Here is a 22,362-nt window from a genome sequence, read left to right on the forward strand (position 1 = left end):
CTGGACGCCATTAGATCTGCAGCTGTTTGAAGAGAAACAACAACAACACGAACGACCCTCGCACGAAACGCGCTCTGGACCGCGGGAGCCCGACGCCTCTTTCCCCTCCCCCGGGCTTCACCGGCTTCTAACCACGGCCGCTCTCGGTGAGGAAACTCTGGCCTCCGCTTCCTCCTCCTCCGACTCGGACACCGGCGGAGCGTCGCCGCCCCCGCGGAAGAAGCACCGAGCCTCGGCGGCGGAGGGAGTAGGAGAGCCCGGGGCTTCAGCGGGCCTTCCATTAGCGACCCACCACCTCAGCCGAAGCGGCACTAACATGCAGTCGAACGGGACCGGACAGGAGCAGAACCACCCAGCCAGCACGCAGAACGGAGATGCCAACGGCCTCCAGAGCAATGCGGGCTCGGCTTCGGGGGCCTCCGGGACGGGTTCGGGATCCCTAAAAAAGAAGAAGCGTCTATCTCAGGCGGAGGAGGATGTGATCCGCCTCATCGGACAGCATCTGCACGGGTTAGGGCTGAAGTAAGTGTTGCGGTAATGAGGAGCACGACCGGACCGAGTCGGTTCTGGTAAAACCCGGTTTGACAGGTCGAGCGCGCGACACAACTAACGTTAGACCGCAGCCGTTATGTGATCAACGAAGCGGCCGACGTCGATCCTTTAATGTCGTGTTTAATGACAGTCAAAACCTTTTTACCCCGACAAAATAACATACAAATATTTATAATTCGACCAGAATGTCAGACGGATACACACAAAGAGAGGTGCGATCACAGATGACAGCTGTGTGTGTCACGTATTTCTCCGGGCCAGAAAGCATATTTTTTCTTTAATACTGTCAAATGTAAAGATGAATTCATTTAAATCCACATATTTTTGTCAATACATCATATATCCGTGTTTACGCGACATAAAATCAGGATGACATCCTCTGTCTGTTTTTGCGTTTTAATGGCGGCTGTGGAATGTGTGTGTAGCAGCTGGTTTACATTAGAAAGAAGCTTGAATCTAATTTTAGTGAAGATCTGCTAAAGCCATCAGCTGTCATTCAGATTCAAACTCCAAACATGAATTTTGAACAATCACAATCCAGATCACAGTCCTCGAGCACAGATCCGAGGCACTAGACTACAAGATGAACCGAAAACATCAAGAAAACTGCAAACATCCTTCCCATCCCCCCTCACACACACACACACACACACACACATGCACACACACTCTCTCTTTTGTAATCATAGCATGACGTAATTCTGTGGGACCCTGCATTCAAAACACTTTCACACTGTTCTAGAAACCTTCACCTGTCTGTAGCGTCATGTTTACTGCAACATGTTTGGGCATGTCTTTTTTTACCCTATTAATATATGTAAATAATAAGAGCTATAATGCGAATATAGTCATAACTGAGGATGACTATGACTATAAAGTAGCAATATGACACAAGTAAGAGTGCTGTTGTTCTGATGTTAACTGTGATGTGGCCGAGTGCTGCAGGTAAATCGCACACAAAATCACCCAGAACCCCTTCAGAAATTAATATTTTCATTATATAGTTAGGGACAAACAATCATTAACTGCCATCCCTCATTAAGTTTAATATTTGGCCTTTTATCTTCACTTTTTATTTCCGATCAGATGGCAACATTACTTGAATAACTAGCTGTTGCTTTTCTCAAAGATGGCAAATTGAAAACATGAAGCTTTAGTTATGGTGTTTGATAAAGGTGTATTAAATGAGCGTTGCGTTATCTGAGCAATGCGTGTCTGTCTCTATTTTAGTCAGACGGTGGATTTGTTGATGCAGGAATCTGGCTGTAGATTGGAGCATCCGTCAGCCACGAAGTTTCGGAACCACGTCATGGAAGGGGAATGGCACAAGGTGAGCATATGTCATATTTAGGCCTTGTTTGACAGACAGGGCTTAGATTAAGACAGGATTAATTAGTTCAGTTAGTACATTTAAGAGGCTTTTATAGATGTGCATTAGAAGAATAAGAAAAAACTGCTACTGGTGTGCATTTAGACAAAACAATGGCACTGACATATTTTAAGATGTGTCAGTGCAAGTTGCTTCCAGTTAACAGCTCAGACATGCCTTTTAGTCTGGGAATATCTTAAGCCTGTGTGTCTGTGAAACCGGAGAATAATATCATAATTTTGATGATTTAGGGTGTACTCACACATAGGCGATCCGAACCGTGACCAGTCATGGAACAGCTGTGTGCTACTGTCATCATTACGACAGCAAACACCAAACTATTACTACTTGGATACACTTTTCAATTAAGAATCGTGCTCGGGCAGGGTACAAGACGACCGTGCCTAGTGTGAGTACACCCATAGATCCAGACTAAAATTCATGTTTAAGTTGTTTTAACTGAAAGCCACTTGCACTGACATATCCTAGAATATATCAGTGTCATTGTTTTGTCTCAAGATGCACGGCAGTAATGGTTTTTCTAAGGCAGGTTTATAAAAGATACTTACGTTTTAATTATTGAACTAAGGCGTTATCCTGGCTTAATCTAAACCTGGCTGTGAAACCGGGCCGATGTATCATACAGTGTTTTCATGACACAATTTTTGCGATTGTTGTGCACGACTGAGTGAATTTAAGTCAATGCACACATTTTCATGACATTAAACTTGTATTTACCATAAGCTAGTCTCTTTTGAACTTCACTAAAGGAATGTGTGTGTGCCACTCAAACCAACAACAGATACAGGAGCAAATGCTCATCTAAATCAGACTGAGATGTTTGGTGATCATGCGTCATCAAACCATTTTTACAGTATCAAACTGATGTGTCGGAGGTGAATATATATGCAGGTTTAAAGTGTTAAAAATAAAATTATTTAAAGATGGCTACTATATACTAGAAATTATGTATGCACCATATATATGAATAAATATGGTTTGAAAAATCATTTGGAAGGAGGTTAAGAAATTTGAGTATGAATTTTGAAATAGAAAATGTGTATAGGAATCCTGATCAATAGTCTTTCTTTGGGCTAATTTATTATTAATGAATCTTATTTTTATTGAAGTGAGTCCAGATTAAGGTTTAGATTATTTTTAAAGATAAGCTTTTTTTATTCTTTGTTGTTGATATTTATGTATTTTTCTCTTTTCCCCATGTCTCTCATTATGAATATATCCATGTTAGATGTTATGCTAAATAAAACAAACAACCAATCCAGTCATTTCCCAATAGATAAACTGACTCAACTTGTTTCACTTGGAAATATTCGCATTATTGACATAGAATGAGGGAGGGCTGCGTCATGTTTATTAAGGTCTGGTCATGCTGACTGATGGGTGAACGATTGTTCAAAGGTCATGTAAATATGTGTATGAGGGGGCTGTGAAGGGTCCTTAAAAAAGAAAGCTTAATTCTTTCTGTTTTATATGGTTTTGCATAAATAGTTTAGTTTTTTTTTTCTTGGATAAAGCTTCATGCTGAATTCAGCCATTTCGTTTTGCATTGAACGTTCTTTTCTCTAACCACAAGTATGATTTTTTTCTTCTTTTTTTGTGCATGATTGCAGGTCTTTCCCTTTCCTTTACGCTTCATGACAAACAAAGACAAGTTGATTCATTTATGTGTCTGCTGGGTAGTTTAAAAGTAAAAGCAATCCAGAAATGCTGTATTTTGTACAGGAAGGAGCATGTTTATTTGACCATCTCTCACTTAAATATAGGAAAGTTTGGACATGGGTTTTTACCATTAAAACCAAGCTTTTCTAAGATGTCAGGCAGAAACCATAATCATGCTGGCATTTTCAGGGTTCATGGTGGAATAAGAAAAACTCTGTTTCAGTCAATTCTGTGGATTTTTGGATTTCTTTTGTTTGTCTTCTGAGCTCCCGAACTAACACTGATAAAGCTGAATCCTATTTTCTTTACTAGTTTTCTATCTATTTATAGAGGCAATTTTACAAACACATACTGCTTCTTTTAATCTCATAAAGGGAAATGCTGATTAATTTTAAGGTGATTGCTTATTTAAAAATCAAGTTTGCTCATGCTCATATCTCATTTTGATCAATATAAGTAATGTCATGAACTGCATTATTTCATAATGTTGCACTTATAATGTGCACTTGTACCCTGGTTTCACAGGCAAGGCTTAAGCTAGTCCCAGTCTAAAATGCAGCTGTTTTAAATGAAAATAACTTGCGCTGACATATCTTAAAATATATCACTCACTGCCATTGTTTTGACTCGAGATGCATTGCACACCAGTAATGTTTTTTTTTCTCAGGCATGTTTATAAAAGCTACTTAAATGTCCTAATTGAACTAAAGCCTAATCCTGGCTTAATCTAAGCCCTGTCTGTGAAACATGGCCATAATATTAACATTGACTGGGGTCCAATCATAATGTTAGTATGATTTTTACATTAAAATTTGTCATAATTCAGAAATAAAGGGCATTTTCCTACCCTGATTTTAGCCCTCTGATTTGAACGCTCTGTTTTAAGGGGTGTGTCTGCTTTGAGACTTCAGACTAAACCCTCACTGCTGTGATTAGCTAACGTCTTTGCATATAAAAAATAGCTAAGTATTACATGTGTAACGCTTGAAAACTTTTAGCATGTTTTTACTATTACAGCTCTTAAGGTTAACTAATTGTGAAAAGTGTTGATTCTAGCATTACATTTGTGTGATCATTATATTACAGTGATGAGCATTGTAGTCGAATGAATGAATTCAGTGATCTTGTCATTGCAACTCAATTTCTGCACACTAACGAATGCTTTCATCATAACTAACAGTGCAAACAATGTAAATAAAAGATTTGTTAGTTTTAACAGGAGTTTTGGCACGATTCCAGGACTCAGCCACCGATAAACTTGTGCTGTTTGATTGACAGTTTCAGCGATTGTAAAGGAAGTGTTCATTGACTGTTTTCTATATTAAATTGAATCACAATTTAAAGGTGCCTTGCCACACAACCATCGTCATCTCACTAACACGCCAGTGGGCGGGGCCAAAGTTACCCCCAAAAAAATAAAAAAGGGGGCAATGATAAAGTAGGCATAGATTTTCTTGTCTTTTACTAATCTACATACATGCGCACATTCCACAACAGGACTTTATCTGGGCTTAGTTACAATAAAAGCTGTTTTTGGACTAACAAGGAAGTTTTCAGTTCTGAAACAGGATATTATAGTATGATAACCTCTTATATGTTAAAAAAGTAACATTTTATTTCTCAGTTCATGACCCCTTTAAAGTTTGGTTTATAATATTTTTTATAATGCACTTTGTGTGTTTTGTTATCTAATGCAAAGACATTATTTCAGACAATTTAGGTTTGACTAAAATGTCCAGATTCTTTTTGTGGCCATTATATTAAATTTAAACTATTCTGAGTTTTAAGTTCACTTGATTTATTTTGTCACTAAGCTTGAATGTTTTAAAGTTAACTGTGGTGTGACTGTACAGTGGTTGATGGTGTTTTCCCCCCAAAATGCTGGATGAAAATGCTGAACTGATGGTTTTGCTTCTTTTTGTGACAGGCTGAAAACGACCTCAACGAGCTAAAAGCATTGATGCATTCACCCAACGCTATTGTGGTAAGACCACCAGACCTGGCCGCATACACTCTTAATGCTGAAAGCTTCTGAAGCTTCATCTGGAACAAATGTTGTAGAAATCATTCTGGCTAGTGTCGTCACAAGCCATTCATTATTTCTTTCTTAAATTGAAACGTCAAGCCCACTGTAAAGGCTTAGTAAGTGCTAGATAGTTTGTAACTAACTCTGTACTTTGTTTAGATGTACCATATGTTCTTGAGGCAGAATGCAGCTAGTAGGTTGCAAACTCTTTGTAAAGTAATGCATAGTTCCTAGGGGTGTAACGGTATAGAAAACTGATGTATGTTCGGTATGTACCTCGGTTTTGAAGTCACGGTTCGGTACGTGTTCAGTACAGCAGGGGGCAGAAAACGAAATATAAAATGTTATTATTTTTATTAAACAGTGGTTTATTAAGCAAATTGTGTCTGTCCTTAAATATTATACTATAAACTATATAGGGAGCCCTTACTTGCACATAAAATATTAAAGTTTAAAATCAGAGCCCAAACTATTAGCCTAAATTCAATTCAATTAACACATTGTATGCAAACATGTAAACTTCACATAAGGCATTTTTTGCATTTACTTCTAAATCTAATTATAAAATTGTGTTTACTCCAATTCGTTGTTGAAATGTAGTAATTAAAACACAGTGGCTGTTATTTTCATGACAGGTTTATTTAAACATGCATTAAATAACCAAAACATCACTAACAGGTTAAGTAGAATATAATAAATATATAAGATAATATAGTGCATATATTTAGTAAAAGGTTGGATTTATCTAATAAACTAACAGTTGTGAAAACTGCATGATTTCTGAGGTAAATGTAATGCTACATGACATTGTTTATAAGCTGTTTTATTGACGTCTTTCCGCGGTTGAAACACTAATTAAGCGATTACACGACATATGATACATTTCAGTAAGTTGTAATGTATCCTCAACATACCTTTAGATGTTGATTCATGTTTATTCTTTAGGAATAGATGATCGCGTTCTCACACGCACTACCGCTTGAACTGATGCGCATATACAGTGATCTGTCAGATCACATTAAATGGCATTTATCTTTTGAATTTTGAAAATAGGCAGTACTTAATGTTTGTGAGGGAACTCATGTTCTGCATGTAAAACAAGCCGACTGTTAAATCTTAAATTGCATCTAGTAGTGGTCAGTACAAACGTGCACCGTACAGGAAGTCCTGTCCGGTCAGTGGTTTGATACGAATATGTGTACCCGTTACAGCCCTAATAGTTGCGTAATATGATGATTATCTTCAATGAGCCAGTAACAGCTTGTTGTGTTGAAACAGTGAATTTTAGCTTATCCTGTTAAAGGGTAGGTTCACCCAAAAATGAAAATTATCCCATATTTTACTCACCCTCAAGACACCCTCAATCACGGGTGCATATTACTTTCTTCTTTCAGCTTATATTAAAAAAGTTATATAAAAACAAAAATATCCTGGCTCTTCCTTTATACTGGGAGTGAATAGAGCCTGAATTTTGAAGCTCCAAAAGGCACATCCATTAATCATAAAAGTAATCCATACGTCTTTAGTGGGTTAATAAAGGCCTTCTGAAGCAAAGCGAGGCTTTTTTGTAAGAAAAATCTCCATATTTATAACATTTTAGTTTTGACTGTTGTTTGACTGTAAAGTGGACTATTCAGGCATATGTATGATTAACGATTGGGTCACTGAAGCGAGTCTCTTTTCTTTCTCTCTTTCTAGCGGATGAAGTTTCTGCTATTACAGCAGAAGTATCTGGAGTATTTGGAGGATGGAAAAGTTCTGGAGGCTCTGCAAGTGTTGCGAGGAGAGTTGACTCCTCTCAAATACAACACAGACCGAATCCACGTGCTCAGCGGGTACTAAAGTTGACACAAACACGTGCACATTAACATACTTTCCATTGTTAATAATTAGAAACTATTTATTTGTTTTGAAAGGTTTATTTGTTATTGCTAATAGGGCTGTCGCAATAACTGCAATATTGTAATGCCCCAATACTGACAAATAGACATGTGCTGGGATACGGTAATACAATATCACGATAATGAACATGCATGGTATTGTTATCGTGGTCTCTTCAAAATACTGTGAATAATTATTTATTGCAAATTATTCAGAATTCATTTTAAGAATACTTTACCCATCTACCGTTTAAAATGAACAACACCGCTGTATGCTGCATCAAAGAGGCACACGCACTGATTTAAACAAACCCAACACGCTTGAGCAGCTTAAAATAAGTTTGACATGTCTGAAGAGGAAAGTATAATATTTGTTGTAGCATCATCCTGTCAATGTTTAAGGTTCAAGTTTATTTTCTGTGATGTGGACCCTTATTTGGACAATCTGTTCTGTTTCTTTCAGTTCCTGTTTCCCTGCTCTGTTTAGTTTCGGTTTCATTGGTTACTGATTATGTCCTTGTTTGTTTCTGTCATCAGGACATTAGTTTCACTAATCTCCAGTTTACTCTCTTTGTTCTACCTCCCGTTTATATAGCCTTGTGTTTCAGTTGTTCTTGGTCAGTTCTGGTTTATGCGTTGGTTAGCCTTATTTTCCTGCGTGTTTATTCAGAGTGTTTATATTATTAATAAAGCCTGTTTTGTTTCTGAATCTTCTTCATCTGTATGCCCATTGAACACATTGTAACAGTTATTTATATAGCAAAAAATGTATAAGTAAGTAAAAATGGCCATATTGCGAATTTTGACCCACTCAAAATCACTGCAAGGGAAATTCCTTACCGCAACATCCCTTATTGCTAAAAATGTATTACTATTGAGCTCTACATAGAATATGTATAATGAAAATCACTGTGATCCGTGTTGATGGCTCACTTTGCTGTGTGTTTTAAGGTATCTGATGTGCAGCCATGCTGAGGATCTGAAGGCAAAGGCTGAATGGGAGGGAAAAGGCGCTGGATCACGATGTAGATTATTGGACAAGCTCCAGAGTGAGAATACAAACACACACATTTACAGAGATACATATGTGAGGGGACACCATAGACTCCTGAGGGCTTTTCACACTGTGCCTAATCCTGGGTTATCATCATTTTAAAACCCTAATGTGTTTTTTGCAGCATTAACCTGATATTGCAGTACTAAACTTAACAGTGTGAAGAGATGTGGTGTTAGAATGTTACAGCAGATGCTTAGCAGAAAACACGACAATTAGAGTGAAGAAGAGACCATTTCATACCTTTATTAAGTCAGTTCAGGGAAAACTTGATAGTACAGTCAGCAATATATAATATAAGGATACACAATTCTAGGGCGTGCTTCGTTCGTTCGCCACACACCACAGATCAGATGCAAATCAGAATGTTAACTCAGGGTTTGAGGGTTAACTCAATGTGAAGCAAGATAACCCACGATTCCATTTAAAACCGGGTGTACCTTGACTCAGGTTAAGTATTGATTGTTGATTTGATTAGGGAATGCATAATAAATCAAACTAATTTTAATTATTGGCCAATGTTTAATTTAAACAATTTAATTGTCTGCCCATTTGATTATTTATGCCTATTCTCGCATCATCTAGCAATACTGGGTTACACTTCATTTGGTTACACTTTATTTTTCAGTGTCCGTGTTACTGTGGAATAATAATGAACTGCATGTACTTATGTATATATATATTTATGTATAAATATATATATATATATATAAATATAAATAGGGGGTCAAACAGTATTAGTATGGTGTTCCTAATTATCCTTTACGTGAATGTGTATGTGTGTATATGTGTATATATATATATATATATATATAGATATAGATATATATAGATAGATACCACATCACAATAGAAATTGTAACATTTCACTCATATTTGGGGGTATTTTTGTCTTCAGCATATAGCTAAGTAATCGAGTACAAACTGTTTTTTTTCGCTGTTTTACTCTTTTCTATTAATTTCATGTCATCTATATTCATTATAATTGTGTGTGTTATTCAGCGTACCTGCCCCCCTCTGTAATGTTGCCTCCTCGGCGGCTGCAGACGCTGCTCAGACAGGCTGTGGAGATGCAGAGAGATCGCTGCCTTTATCACAACACCAAACTGGACTCCAGTCTGGACTCTGTGTCCTTACTGCTGGATCATGTCTGCACAAGGTGTGCTGCATTTACACATTCGAACGCAACGCACTCCCCTCCGCTCTCAAAGATTTCACATGCCATGTACGTGTGTGTTTGCAGGAAACAGTTTCCCTGTTACACACAGCAGATCCTCACAGAGCACTGCAATGAAGTCTGGTTCTGCAAATTCTCCAACGACGGCACTAAACTCGCCACCGGCTCGAAGGACACAACTGTGATCATCTGGCAGGTGGAGCCGGTGAGTGAGGACATCTTTCACGTGGACATGCCACAAAAACATTGCTCTGTTTGTTTGAGCATCTGGGAAGTGTAGCGCTTTTAGTGAGAGTTGGCGATTTTTGCCAGCATGAGTGACAGCAACACTTGTCAAACTTGAATAACTGTTAAAAGAGACTCGGGGATGTTGTGGTATAAACATCCACTCTCACACACAGGACTCGCATCAGTTGAAGCTCTTACGGACTCTGGAGGGTCACGCGTACGGTGTGTCGTATCTTGCCTGGAGTCCTGATGATGTTTACCTGATCGCCTGCGGTCCAGACGACTGCTCTGAGCTCTGGCTGTGGAACGTTCAGGTAAGCCAAAGTGCACATCTTGATGTTTTTTCTTTGAAAAATGTGCATTTACTGCATTTTAGCAACATATATTCCAAATCTGGGCGTATCTAATGCTACCTTTAAGTAATTTATTGTATTTAAAAGATGAGGAATGCACATGAACACATTGAGGGAAACCCAAGATATTCTTTTGGCTCTTTTTTTTATTCTATTAATTAGTTTTATGTATTATATATTTATAATATTTATGTATTATAGTTTTATAGTATTATAAATTTTACTGGTGGATGTGGATCATTTTGTTTTGTTCTTGTTTTGTTTCATGATGTAGAAGTGATATAAAGCATGACCGGAAGTTTAAAGCTGCAGTCCGTAACTTTTTGCACTCTAGTGGATAATAAACAGAACTGTATGCGTCTTGCGGAAGAACATTGCAGCCGGAGCTACTTCTCTCTGTTTAATGTCTATGGCGGATCACGCAGGGACTGTGCTCCTCCGCAGTGGTACCTACCAGTCTGGCCTGAAATAGTCCCAATATAAATACTTATTATATAGGTACCATAATGATTCAGGGTAAGACAAAAACACGGTTTAGAAAATGGATTCATGTTGTACATCAGGGCTATTCAAATCTTACCCTGGAGGGCCAATGCACTGCAGAGTTTAGCTTCAACCCTGATCAAACACACTCACCTGTGATTTTCTAATGATCCTGGAGACATTGATTAGCATGTTCAGGTGTGCTTGATTAAGGTTGGAGCTAAACTCTGCACTGCATTGGCCCTCCAGGGTAAGATTTGAATAGCCCTGTTGTACATTCTCATTATATAATTTTTGTAAATCTTGAACACAAAAAAAGTTACGAACAGCAGCTTTAACTACTCATTTAGCAACTTTTGAGGCTAAAGGTTTATACAGGGCTCCCTTGCAAAAGAGATTTTAAATATCTCAATAGGAATAAAAAAATATAAAATTTTCCATCATTCTCTCACTAAATAAGATGCCTAGATAAAGCATTGTTTGGGTGTTTAACACACAATCTTTGCTCTTCAATTTGTTGCAAGAAGCTTCTTTTATTGGAAGTAAAAAAGAAGAAAATATCAAACAAATGTTACGTCATTATTACAATATGCAATATATGTTGTTTTTTTAGCTGTAGTTTATTAATAATAATGATTCAAATATATATTTTAATAATATAATGATCTAGCCTGTCAAGCCAGACTCACATCATGTTTGGTCTGGAAACTCACCATTGACGGCTCAATCCGAGGGGCGGGATAAACAGTTGTCTTTCAAACTCCCTCCGCACGCAATAGGATAGCGCTACAACCAACCAGAGCAATGAAGGTGAAGCGGTGCTTGTTGACAGATTAAACATTCGCCGTATCCGGTCGGCAAAACTCTGAACACATCTTCCCTTCTTAAGAATGACTTCAGTGCCGTTCTTTGTTCTTTTCTCAGAGAAAAGCTCAACTCCAAGTCTTCCAGAGTCGCAGTCAAAACTGATTCGAAAGACCACCGTTTGCCAGTTTTAAAACTATTATTTATGATTAATATATTTTTTAAATCATTTCAAATTATTTATGAAAACATTTTATTGCAGCAATATTATCCATGTACTGTTTTATGTAATTAAACTATTTTTTACATTTTTTAAATTCATAAATTTGAAAAGGTTTACTTTTCAATTATTTTTGAGAATAGTTCAATTTGATAGCAGCAACGATTTATTTACTATAAAAGAATAAATAGTAAAAATTATTCAATTAAATAGTGTAATAAATTAAATAGTGTAATAAATCAGCTTTAAATTGGCCATCGGCCACCTTGGCTCTCTTAAGATGTCAGCGTTTGCTATTAAAACCCCATACTGGTTTATTCACTACTGATGTTTTTTAGATAGACTTCATTCATTTGAGCTCACCTCTGACCTCTGACTCTTTTCCACCTGGGGGTCAGACAGGAGAACTGCGCACAAAGATGAGTCAGTCTCATGAGGACAGCCTGACCAGTGTCGCCTGGAACCCTGACGCCAAGCGCTTCGTTACAGGAGGACAGAGGGGGCAGTTTTACCAATGTGTAAGTTCAAAATGCACATGCTTCTCTTTAGTAATGATAAACTTTACACAATTATTGAACTGATCTGAATCAACACTGAACTGATTTCAATACTATTGTCTTTTTAGAGCTGCTTTATAGCAGAATTTGAATTTTGTTATTGTCCTGGTTATTACTGTGAAGCTGTTTTAAAACGATTTTAGCAGCTTTATATTAGAGGGTGGTAGTGGATTTTCAAACTTCTCCCGTCCCACTCCCACACAAAAATCCCGTCCTATCCCAATCCCACGATAAAAACTGATGACAATTTCCATCCCAATCCCAGAAGAATGACTTCCGTTCCCTCCCACTCCTGTGTTTTTTTTTTTGTGGCCGGTTACAAGTAAACATTCAGTACTGATCACAGCATGCCCATGCCTAGTTGAATAAAAACCCAAAAGTACGTTTTTATTTAAGATGGCTTTTAGTTCAATATAATAACGATGCACACACATTCAATTATGCAAACACAGGCACGCGCGTGCGCAGTAAATGTCTTGCATCTTATGCCGTTTTCACGTCGTCTTTTTGGTTACTTCAGACTGCCCTAAAATGGTGAGCACAACTGAGTTATCATTTTCCAACAGTAGTTGAAGCTTTCACGTCTGACTCAATTTTGATGAGGATTTTCATCAGATTATTTTTGACTTTTTTTAAAAGTGCATGGGGAAGCCTCCTTTCTCTTATATTATTGGTGCTTGGCGTTAGCCACCAACTGTTACAATGTGGATTCATAATTCACTTAACCAGCCATGCCAACAGCAAACAGGAGAGCATAAAGAGACAGGGCAACACTAGAATTGAGTTTTAAAATTAAAACATAGTTAATTTATATAAACAGTATATTTTTATAGATGATATCATGGTGTTATTACGATTCCCAGTCCTGCCCACTCCTGGTAAAAAAAACATTCTGCTCCCATCCCAATCACGTGATTTATAGTGATTTTAGTTTCCCATCCCGCCGGGACTCGCAGGATTGCCGGAAAAATGCCAGCCTTTACTTTATATAAAGCACTGCATGAATAAAGTTGACATGACTTGGATTTGTTGGTTGTGCTTGAAACAGGATCTTGACGGAAACCTGTTGGAGTCGTGGGAAGGCGTGCGTGTGCAGTGCCTCTGGTGTATGGCCGACGGCCGGACTGTTCTCGCCTCTGATACACACCAGCGGATCCGTGGATACAGTTTCGAGGACCTAACAGACAGAAACATGTCAGCAGCAGTTTAGATGTTCTGTTCTGATTTTCAGATGGGTCTGAGCTTTGGAAACTGACCTTTCACTTCTCTCTGTTTGTACTCTAGAGTTCAGGAGGATCATCCTATAATGTCTTTCACTGTTTCTAAGAATGGAAGATTAGCTTTGTTAAATGTAGCAACTCAGGTAAGCCTATGGGTCTCACGCATACGTTAATTAGTTCATTTTATTTTTATCATGTTTTTAATGTTGAAAAGTTAATTTAATGATTATTATTAAGTAATATAATTTTATTTTAATTCATTCATTTTCCAATAGATTTTTTTGAAGGAATTATTTTATTGCAGCAATATTATGCTCATATTTACTACCTTTAAAATAATTTGTATGCGTTTTCGATTTAAATATTAATTCATTCATTTTCTTTTCAATTATTTTTGAGGCTATTATATGTTATTGCAGCAGTGTTTTCCTTATTTACTATCTTTGGATTCAATTGTCATTTTTATAATTTCATAATTGTCAAAGATTATAAATAATTATCCGTAATTTTTCTGGGTTTCTTTAGTTTCTCATTATTTTTGAGAATATTGCATTAAATTGTTTTGTAGTAATGTAAGCCTTATTTTTTAATATCTTTAAATTGTGACATTTTTCTGATGTTTGGTGTTTGTAAGCAAATGTGCCTCTTGTCGTGTCTCAAACAAGCTTATCTCGTGTGTGTTTGTCTCAGGGCGTTCATCTCTGGGACCTTCAGGACCGTGTGTTGGTCAGGAAGTACCAGGGTGTGACACAGGGTTTCTACACCATTCACTCCTGCTTTGGTGGACACAACGAGGATTTCATTGCTAGCGGCAGTGAAGGTAATTTCGTTTATTCCTCTGCTTCTTTGCTCGGGTGTATTTCGACTGAGTCTCGCTCAATCTCGCTCTGTCTCTCAGATCATAAGGTATATATTTGGCACAAGCGCAGTGAGCTGCCGATCGTGGAGTTGACGGGACACACACGCACAGTGAACTGTGTCAGCTGGAACCCGTGTATTCCCAGTCTTATGGCCAGCGCTTCTGACGACGGCACAGTCCGCATCTGGGGACCCGCACCCTTCCTGGACGCACAAGAGCTGGGCGGCCTCAATGGTACAGACATACTATCCAATCGCAGACCTTACAGGAAGTGTACTTACACTGCTATTTGATGCACAAGCAAAAAATGCTATCACTCTCCATAATACTTTCAATAATCTGATTAAATGTGAGTTTCAATAACACTCAAAGTAAATAAGATTGACTTTGTCATCTTAATTTGTTTTAATCTTGCAGAAATCTGCCAACATTTTAATCCTTTTTTTAAAATGTTTTTAATATTATAATATATTATTATGAATAATTAATTATTATATTAAATCATTTTTAAGATCGTTTTTTCAAAAAAAAGTTCTAATTGTTTTTTTAAAATATCATTACTTTTTTATTGCAGCAACGCAATAAAATCCCACCCTACTTTTTTCCTTCTTATTGAATGTCCTGTTTCGTATTGAATTGCATTGTTACAGAAGTAAAATACGTTTTGTAAATTTGTATTTTTTTATGCTGGCTTTAAGCATTGCATGAGCTAACTTTTCTGTAACAGAAACCGTGTTTGGTGACACCAGCAGTATTTCTAATGCTGTTCTTTATGTTGACTGGGACTTTATGCTGAAGCCGTTATGCTGTCAAACAGGTTCCTAACTGTATTGTTGTGACTGAAGCTTTTTTCTAATGAATAGTACTTCTGTTTAGTCCTAGTTTATGACTATTGCTCTTATTTAGTTTTCTACTGCAGAAAATTAAGAATTTAATGAAAATATATTTATACAAGAAGTCCGTTTTCATGGCAGCTGTTTAGTGACTGTCAAAACACGACTTTTTGGGTTTCCTTCTCACAATATTCTTAGCACTGTATTACAGAGCCTCTAAAAGGACCTTTGCAAAAACATGCAGACTTTCTTGTGCGTATGAGAAACCATTAAACTTAGCATTTACTGTAGGACATTGCACACTGAGCCAGCTATTGCACCATTAGCTCATTTCACAGTGTGGTTTCTTGGCCGCCACAGAGTATGCGTTTAAGCAGACCTAAGGCCTAACGAAAGCCAAATTTAACACTTTTTTTGTACTAGTCTTTTTATAGACCCTTAAACTTGGCAAATAGGACAATACACACAGCCGTATTGTGCCATCAGCTCATTTCTTATCATGGCTTCCCCACCGCCACAGCGGAGGTGTTAACTTGATATTAGAGGTACTACCCTAAGGAAAGCAGAATTTAGAGCAAAAGAAACCTCTATTAATTAATGTGCACCCATGCTTTTGTTTTCTTAATAGTAAGATAGCAGTGACACACAAAGGAAATAGGTTATTGTGTATAAGTGTGTGTGTGTGTTTATGTATATGTATATATAATGTGTATATATAGCAAGCACCGTTAAATTAAGTCTTAAATATTTTTTAGAGGCTCTGTATGTTGTCACTGAGAAAATCAAACAGATGGCTGTACTATATACCAAATATAAAGCTTAAAATAATGCATTTGTTAAATAAGGTTTGAAAATCTACAGATGTTTGAACATTTGAGTCTGGAATAGTATGGAGATTTGCTATAGGAAAAGTGTAGGAACCCCAAATAAAGGTTTCTAATATATTCCTGTGATCAAAGCTGAATTTTCAGCATCATTACTCCAGTCTTCAGTGTCACATGATCTTCAGAAATCATTCTAATATGCTGCTTAAGAAACATTTCTTATTGTTTGCAGTCAAAATCAGCTGTGCATCTTAAAGTGCCCTATTATGGATTTTTGAATTTTTGAAAATTGTGTTTCATATGGTGTAAGTATCTGGCTAACCGGCTAACTCACGTTATTACTGTCTCACTGAGATACTACAGCTGTGGGCCACTATTGTCTGTTGTTCTTACTACTTTGAGTAAAGTTTTGTGAACTTTAATATTACATTACTCATTCACGTTAGTGCTCGGCTAACGTATGAACTGTTATCGATACAGTTCCCACATGTGCAATAGATAAAACGCACGTTTTTGTTGATGGACGCACACTTGTTAATGCTGATGGTAAGGAATTACAGTTGAAACCTCTCAACCTGCTCAAGGTTCGAGTTGAATAACTAGTTCTTCCAATGTTTCATCATCGATTCCGACTCACGCAGGGATTGGTGTTAAATCGATGTCATGGTCACTACTGTGTGTACTATCGCTGAGCTTTAGGAAGCCTCTGGACAGAACTGAGTTCAGCTATGGTAATGGGCATTTGTTTCCAAAATACGTATTGTATGCGTTAGACCAGTCACGACCAAGCCATCTGACCAATCAGAGCAGAGTAAGGATTTAGAGACTGATTCCTCCATTGAGTTGTTTAAGAATCATTGAACACTGTATATTATGAGAAGTTTTTTTGACCTTTGATGCATGCAAATCTGTTGTTGGAGCCCTCCAAACAAAATTAAACTTTAAAATAGCATAATAGGGGCACGTTAATATTTTTGATGAATTAAAACAAGTTCGAAAGAACAGCATTTATTTGAAACAAAAATATTTGTCATTATAAATGTATTTACTAGTTTTGTCAAACGTACCGACCACAATACCAAATCGGCACTGAAATTAAACAATGTGACGTTTTGAGCGCTGTTGAGCTGTAATCGTAAACACTTCTGGGCTCGGGCTCTGACTGGCCATTGTGCTCACGCGCTCATCAAACATGTCTGCGATTGGCTACAATGATTAGCTCTTCACAATCATTATGTTGTAAATGTACATCAATGACTCTTTTCACAGAGCGCTTACACAGATACACACAGAGCGTTTGAATTCAGGATGTCTATCAGCCTACCAGTCCGCTGGCTGATGCCTGCTTATGCTTTCAAACGCTCTTGCTCCCGTTTCAAAACGGTTTCAAACACTTTCGTGTGCTTTCAAACGCTCCAATCACAGGCACATCCGATTAACGTGTGAGCACAATGGTCAGTCAGAGGTGTTTACCATTCCAGCTTACCAAATCGGTACTGAAATAAAAAAATGTGACACCGAACGCTGTTATCGCAGTCGGTACTTTTGACAACACTAGTCTTCTGTCCAGAGGTGTCAAAAGTACTCGCATTCATTACTCAAGTGGAAGTATAGATACTAGGGTTTAAAAATACTTTTGTAGAAGTTGAAGTATCAACTCAAGCTTTTTACTTAAGTAAAAGTGTAAAAGTACTGGTTTTCAAAACTACTTAAAGTATAAAAGTAAAAGTAATGTAAGGAAAAAAATGCCATTAAAGACAAAAGCTTAGGCCACACCACAGGGGCATATAGCGCACTACCCCACCTCCTCAAAAAACATTTTTCTAAAGGCCATAATGACTATAATGTTAGATTAAAATGTTAATGTTGAAAAATTTGGGAGGCACTGGCTACCTGTTTCAGCCACATATACCCATTAAAATTAATGCATTTTAGTACAATGGAAATATACCATTATGTGTACTGCTGAGCATTAACATGTTTCCTGAAGCGGAAGATATGATGACTAGTTGCCTAAAAGTAATGAATAACCTTTATCGGAATGTAAATGTAGGCTACATGTGTGATCAGTGTTGCCAGATTGAGTCGACGATTTAGAGCCCTACGGACCCTGACTTTTACACCCCTAACCTCATACCCACTGTCGGCCGCTGACTGCTTGGTTGTCACTTTAAAAAAAATTAACAAACAAACAGATTATCCAAACATTTTTCTAAATTAACTTTATTAAAGAAACTAAACAAAATATAACTATTGGACATTACAAACAAAGCTGAACTATTTTAATGACTGCAGGAGTGTGTCATAAGAAGGATTGTGCAGGGCCTGTGCAGGGCTCAAAGGTCACCAAAACTGGGAAAATAATGTGATGATATTTTATTGAAGAAGCCACTTTAAGTGCAAACAGTGCCCAATATAAGATATCGGAAAAAGCACATAATTAACAGGCATTTCACGTTAAAACACACCACTGCCAAAATGCGTAATTCATTGATATACTGTACAATAATCCGCTGACAAAAAACAACAATTCGCTTAGCTTTGCTCTGACAAAACTACAGTACCCTTGTGAAGTTCATAGGACATGCACTTAGTCCAGTCAAAACTGATTCATCATTGATTCAAACCTCTTTCAGCAGCTGTTGGGGTTGCTAGTTGCAGATGTCCCGAGTGTGTATATTATGATGGACAGGAATAATGATTATACTTATAAAGAGTCTTCGAGTCACAGGTGTAATCCAAGTTTGAGAGTTTGTTCACTCTACCACTCCTTACTGTAGAAACGGCTTGTGTATATAACGTTATATACTGTATGTATGCCACTTTAGCATAGCAATCACTTGAATATACATCTACAATGAGTTATCGCGCTAAAAACCTGGCTGTCATGAATGAGCGCGTCTGCTGCTGATCGCTGATTGACTGAAAGTGCGTGCTCGTCCACTGGAACCCGCCCCATCTGGCAACACCGTGTGTGATTTGTGCTTTGAGTCATGTGCAAGCGCGATGTAACCAATAGGGTGTTGGAATGGTATATGTTTACACTTCTTATCCAACCACAATCAAATTCACACTATCCGGATGACGCAATTTATCTGCATAGTTTTTTTTTTTTTAAATAAGATGAAATGAAAGCGGAGTAACGAGCCTATTTTTAAAAAGTAAGGAGTAGAAAGTACAGATAATTGCGTGAAAATGTAAGGAGTAGAAGTAAAAAGTAGGCAGAAAAATAATTACTCCAGTAAAGTATAGATACCCAAAATTTCTACTTAAGTAAGGTAACGAAGTATTTGTACTTCGTTACTTGACACCTCTGCTTCTGTCACATGATCAATTGTATGCATCCTTGCTGAGTAAAAGTGTTGCAATCACATGTCAATCTCTCATTTTCTCAGAGAGTGGCAGCAGTATGGACAGTTGATGGCAGCCCTGGAACAGACGGCTTCTTATCACAAGAAATATGCGAAATCCAACAGAGAAAAACCCGATTACAGCAATGCCCTCCTCCACAACGACACACAAGAGTGCAAAACGCGAAAGAGATTCAGAGCCTCGCTTTCAGGAGCCCGGAGGCAGCAGAGACCCCTGACGCTGACCTGCCTCCACAGGGACCCGCTTCCATAACGACGGATCTGATCTCTTTCCCTCCGCGGGATGCCCGTCGGGTTCCCCGTGTTTCCCCATTAGAACCCCCACATTAGGCCTGAAGACAAGATCCCCCCCCCATCAGGCTCGAGCGCCGGGGTGGGCGACCAGTGTTCAGCCGGGTGTATAAACTTGCACTCAATGTTTTTCTCTCGCTCTCAATCCTCCAGCGGCAAAGGACAAAACTTTTTTTTTAAAGAAATACTAGTCCTGGCAATTCTCTTTTGTTCCTTTAGCAGTTGATCAGCTTGGGCTTTAGTGTTGATGATGGAGTGCTGTAGATTTTTTTTATTTTTAAATCTTTCAGAACACAATTGCATTTGTTTCCACCGGGCCCACGTCACGCATCAGCAGGGGTCAGAGGTCACGATCTGATCTCTGAGAGTTTGAGTGTTCGACTCGAGCTCTGCTTCGGCCTCCCTCCTGTAGCACAGTGTGTGTGAGTGTTCAAATGTGCCTGAAGTTGGTGTACGTTCGCATGTGGCACTGTTTTCACACCAGCGTGAGTGTGTCCCCTGTTTAGCTGAATTAATCATTTTAACAGAATCTGATCGAAGCCCCAGAGACCTTCATCTGTGGAACAAAAACTTGAGAACCATTTTGTATCTTTTTTTTTTTTTTAAAGAAAGCTATTAGCAAAGTTCCTTGTTTTCACCACTTACCTTAGAGGTGGCGTTCAGGAGAGAGACTTTTGTCATATTAGTTTGAAAAATTGGAACGGAAACGTGACTTTGAGAGCGAAACGTACGTTCTTTTTACTCTGAACGTGCGTGAAAACGTGCCGACAGCTTTAAACAGAAAAGATACTGTGACACTCAAACTGTCAATCAGATATTCGGCTCCCGATGAGGAGTTTGTGGCGTATAAATGACCTATGCAGCAACATTTGAGCTGAGAGCCCCGATATAATGTTTCTTGCAGCAGCCATACCAGCATTAAAATAAACCGTCTCCGACCGCTCTACATATCCACAACCATTTCATCCACACGAAAGCTCTGCCTGTATGTTAGCTCAATTAAATCCACACAATCTGAACTGTTTACACCAAATATCGAGCATTTGAGTCCCCCTTTTTGGAGAGAAATAAATATTTGCTATGGACTGATATTAATGCTTTTCTGCCTGTTTTTATGGAAGTATTTGTTACTTTTTTGGTTGACCAATTTTTTTTTTTTTTTTTTTTTTTTTGGTTGGTTGACTTTATCTCTGTATCAGTATATTAAACTATAACCAGATACGTTGTCTCCTCTTTTTTTTTAAATCTTTTATTTAAGCATTATTAGCATTCTTTACATTTTTAAAATATATATTATTACATTAACCATATGCTTTCCGCAGTCATAAGATGGTGCTATACGCTCCGGCCTTTGCCTCGCAGGTGGAAGTTCAAATGGATATCCAGATTATTTCACTATCTTTTGTAAACTTGCATCAAACATTTTATTATAATACGATTTTTAAGGGTTCACCCTCGCCAACTTTATGAATCTTAGCTTGGGCGCTAAAGCGCTGCGTGAAATTCGTTAGAAAAGCAGTTGTTTGAGAGCAATTCATGGACGAGTTTGATCCAATGATTATTTCAGTTACTAAAGATTTGTAAAATAGATTTTGATTTAGAATGGCTTCAGTGAAATCTCTTTGATTTGCCCAGAAACATCTGCTTGTTTTGGTTTTCATTGAATTTAGCCTGTTTACTTGAGGACCATTTTGTGCCATAAGCAAATAAAAATCGAATAAAATCTCAACAATAATTGGTTGCTGCTTGGACCAGGCTGATGCTTGTGCACTGTGACGCATCTTTGCTGTTGATTTAGCTTATCTGAGAGCAGTTTGTCACTTTCTCTGGCTTTTCCTCATTGTTTTAAAGAACTAAAAACAAGCCTGCTCATTACAGCAGTAGACATACTATTAATGCATTTGATGATGATGGGGGTTGTATTGTGTATTGAGTGTATTGTTACTCTTGTATGGCGAGGTTTGTGTTCTCTAAAGTACTAACCATATGCAAGAGGGTCTCTCCTTTCCAGCTAACTGCAGGTGTGTTGCTCTCATGTTTGACTGTGAATCAGGTGTGTGAGAGGTTTTCGTCATAACTGCTCCTGTACGAAGGGCATCCATTTGCATTAAATGTGTTATTTCAAAAGTGATTGTACTGTTTTGTATTGTTGTGTAGGAAATGTTATGTATGCATATTTTCAATAAAGCATTCAGGGTTTTGAAACATAATGAAGCATTTCACATTGAACTGCATGGGGTCACAAGACCACTGTTAAAAATGTGTAAACCTTTAAAGGATATTCAGTTATGTAGTCCACTATGAAAAATACTGTGGTGGTATCATGGTATAGTAATATTATCAGATGGTAATACAATCCATATACAATGATACTATAATGTAGAATACTTAAAAGCATTGTATTTTTAAGTTATCACCATTAAGAAACAAAATTATTTTATTAACTGTAGTTATTTAATCCTTTTAAAAAAGATTTGATAAGGTTTCTATGTTGGTGCATTTTCAACTATTATACATTTTTAATAGTATTCTACAAAAAAATAAAATATAAAAAAGCGGATTTGATTACGCGTGTTTGCGT

At 37.6% G+C, this 22,362-nt stretch overlaps 1 protein-coding gene across 2 annotated transcripts; it reads left to right on the forward strand.

Annotated features, from left to right (window-relative positions):
• Positions 1-12: 12 nt before the first annotated feature.
• Positions 13-21,991, forward strand: wdr26b (WD repeat domain 26b). 2 transcript variants are annotated; one of them, XM_067418102.1, is made up of 14 exons: positions 14-522; positions 1,783-1,882; positions 5,529-5,585; positions 7,326-7,462; positions 8,459-8,556; positions 9,564-9,720; positions 9,805-9,943; positions 10,140-10,280; positions 12,225-12,344; positions 13,432-13,577; positions 13,668-13,746; positions 14,294-14,423; positions 14,502-14,696; positions 19,515-21,991. In XM_067418102.1, exons 1-14 carry the CDS (start codon positions 317-319, stop codon positions 19,538-19,540), a joined length of 1,731 nt encoding a protein of 576 aa, XP_067274203.1. In that variant the 5' UTR covers positions 14-316; the 3' UTR covers positions 19,541-21,991. The 2 variants fall into 2 exon arrangements, with proteins under 2 accessions (XP_067274202.1, XP_067274203.1); XM_067418101.1 differs by having other exon boundaries at positions 13-522; positions 9,564-9,943.
• The last annotated feature ends 371 nt before the right edge of the window (positions 21,992-22,362 follow it).

This window comes from Pseudorasbora parva, chromosome 15 (genome assembly GCF_024679245.1).
Source record: "Pseudorasbora parva isolate DD20220531a chromosome 15, ASM2467924v1, whole genome shotgun sequence".
Classification (NCBI taxonomy): Eukaryota; Metazoa; Chordata; class Actinopteri; order Cypriniformes; family Gobionidae; genus Pseudorasbora; species Pseudorasbora parva.

Excerpts from the sequence above, each read along its gene's own strand:
- wdr26b (XM_067418101.1), top strand. The coding sequence starts at position 317 with ATGCAGTCGAACGGGACCGGACAGGAGCAGAACCACCCAGCCAGCACG. Across the intron at positions 523-1,782 it reads CTGCACGGGTTAGGGCTGAA|TCAGACGGTGGATTTGTTGA; the intron begins GTAAGTGTTGCG and ends TCTCTATTTTAG. Across the intron at positions 14,697-19,514 it reads AGAGCTGGGCGGCCTCAATG|AGAGTGGCAGCAGTATGGAC; the intron begins GTACAGACATAC and ends TCATTTTCTCAG.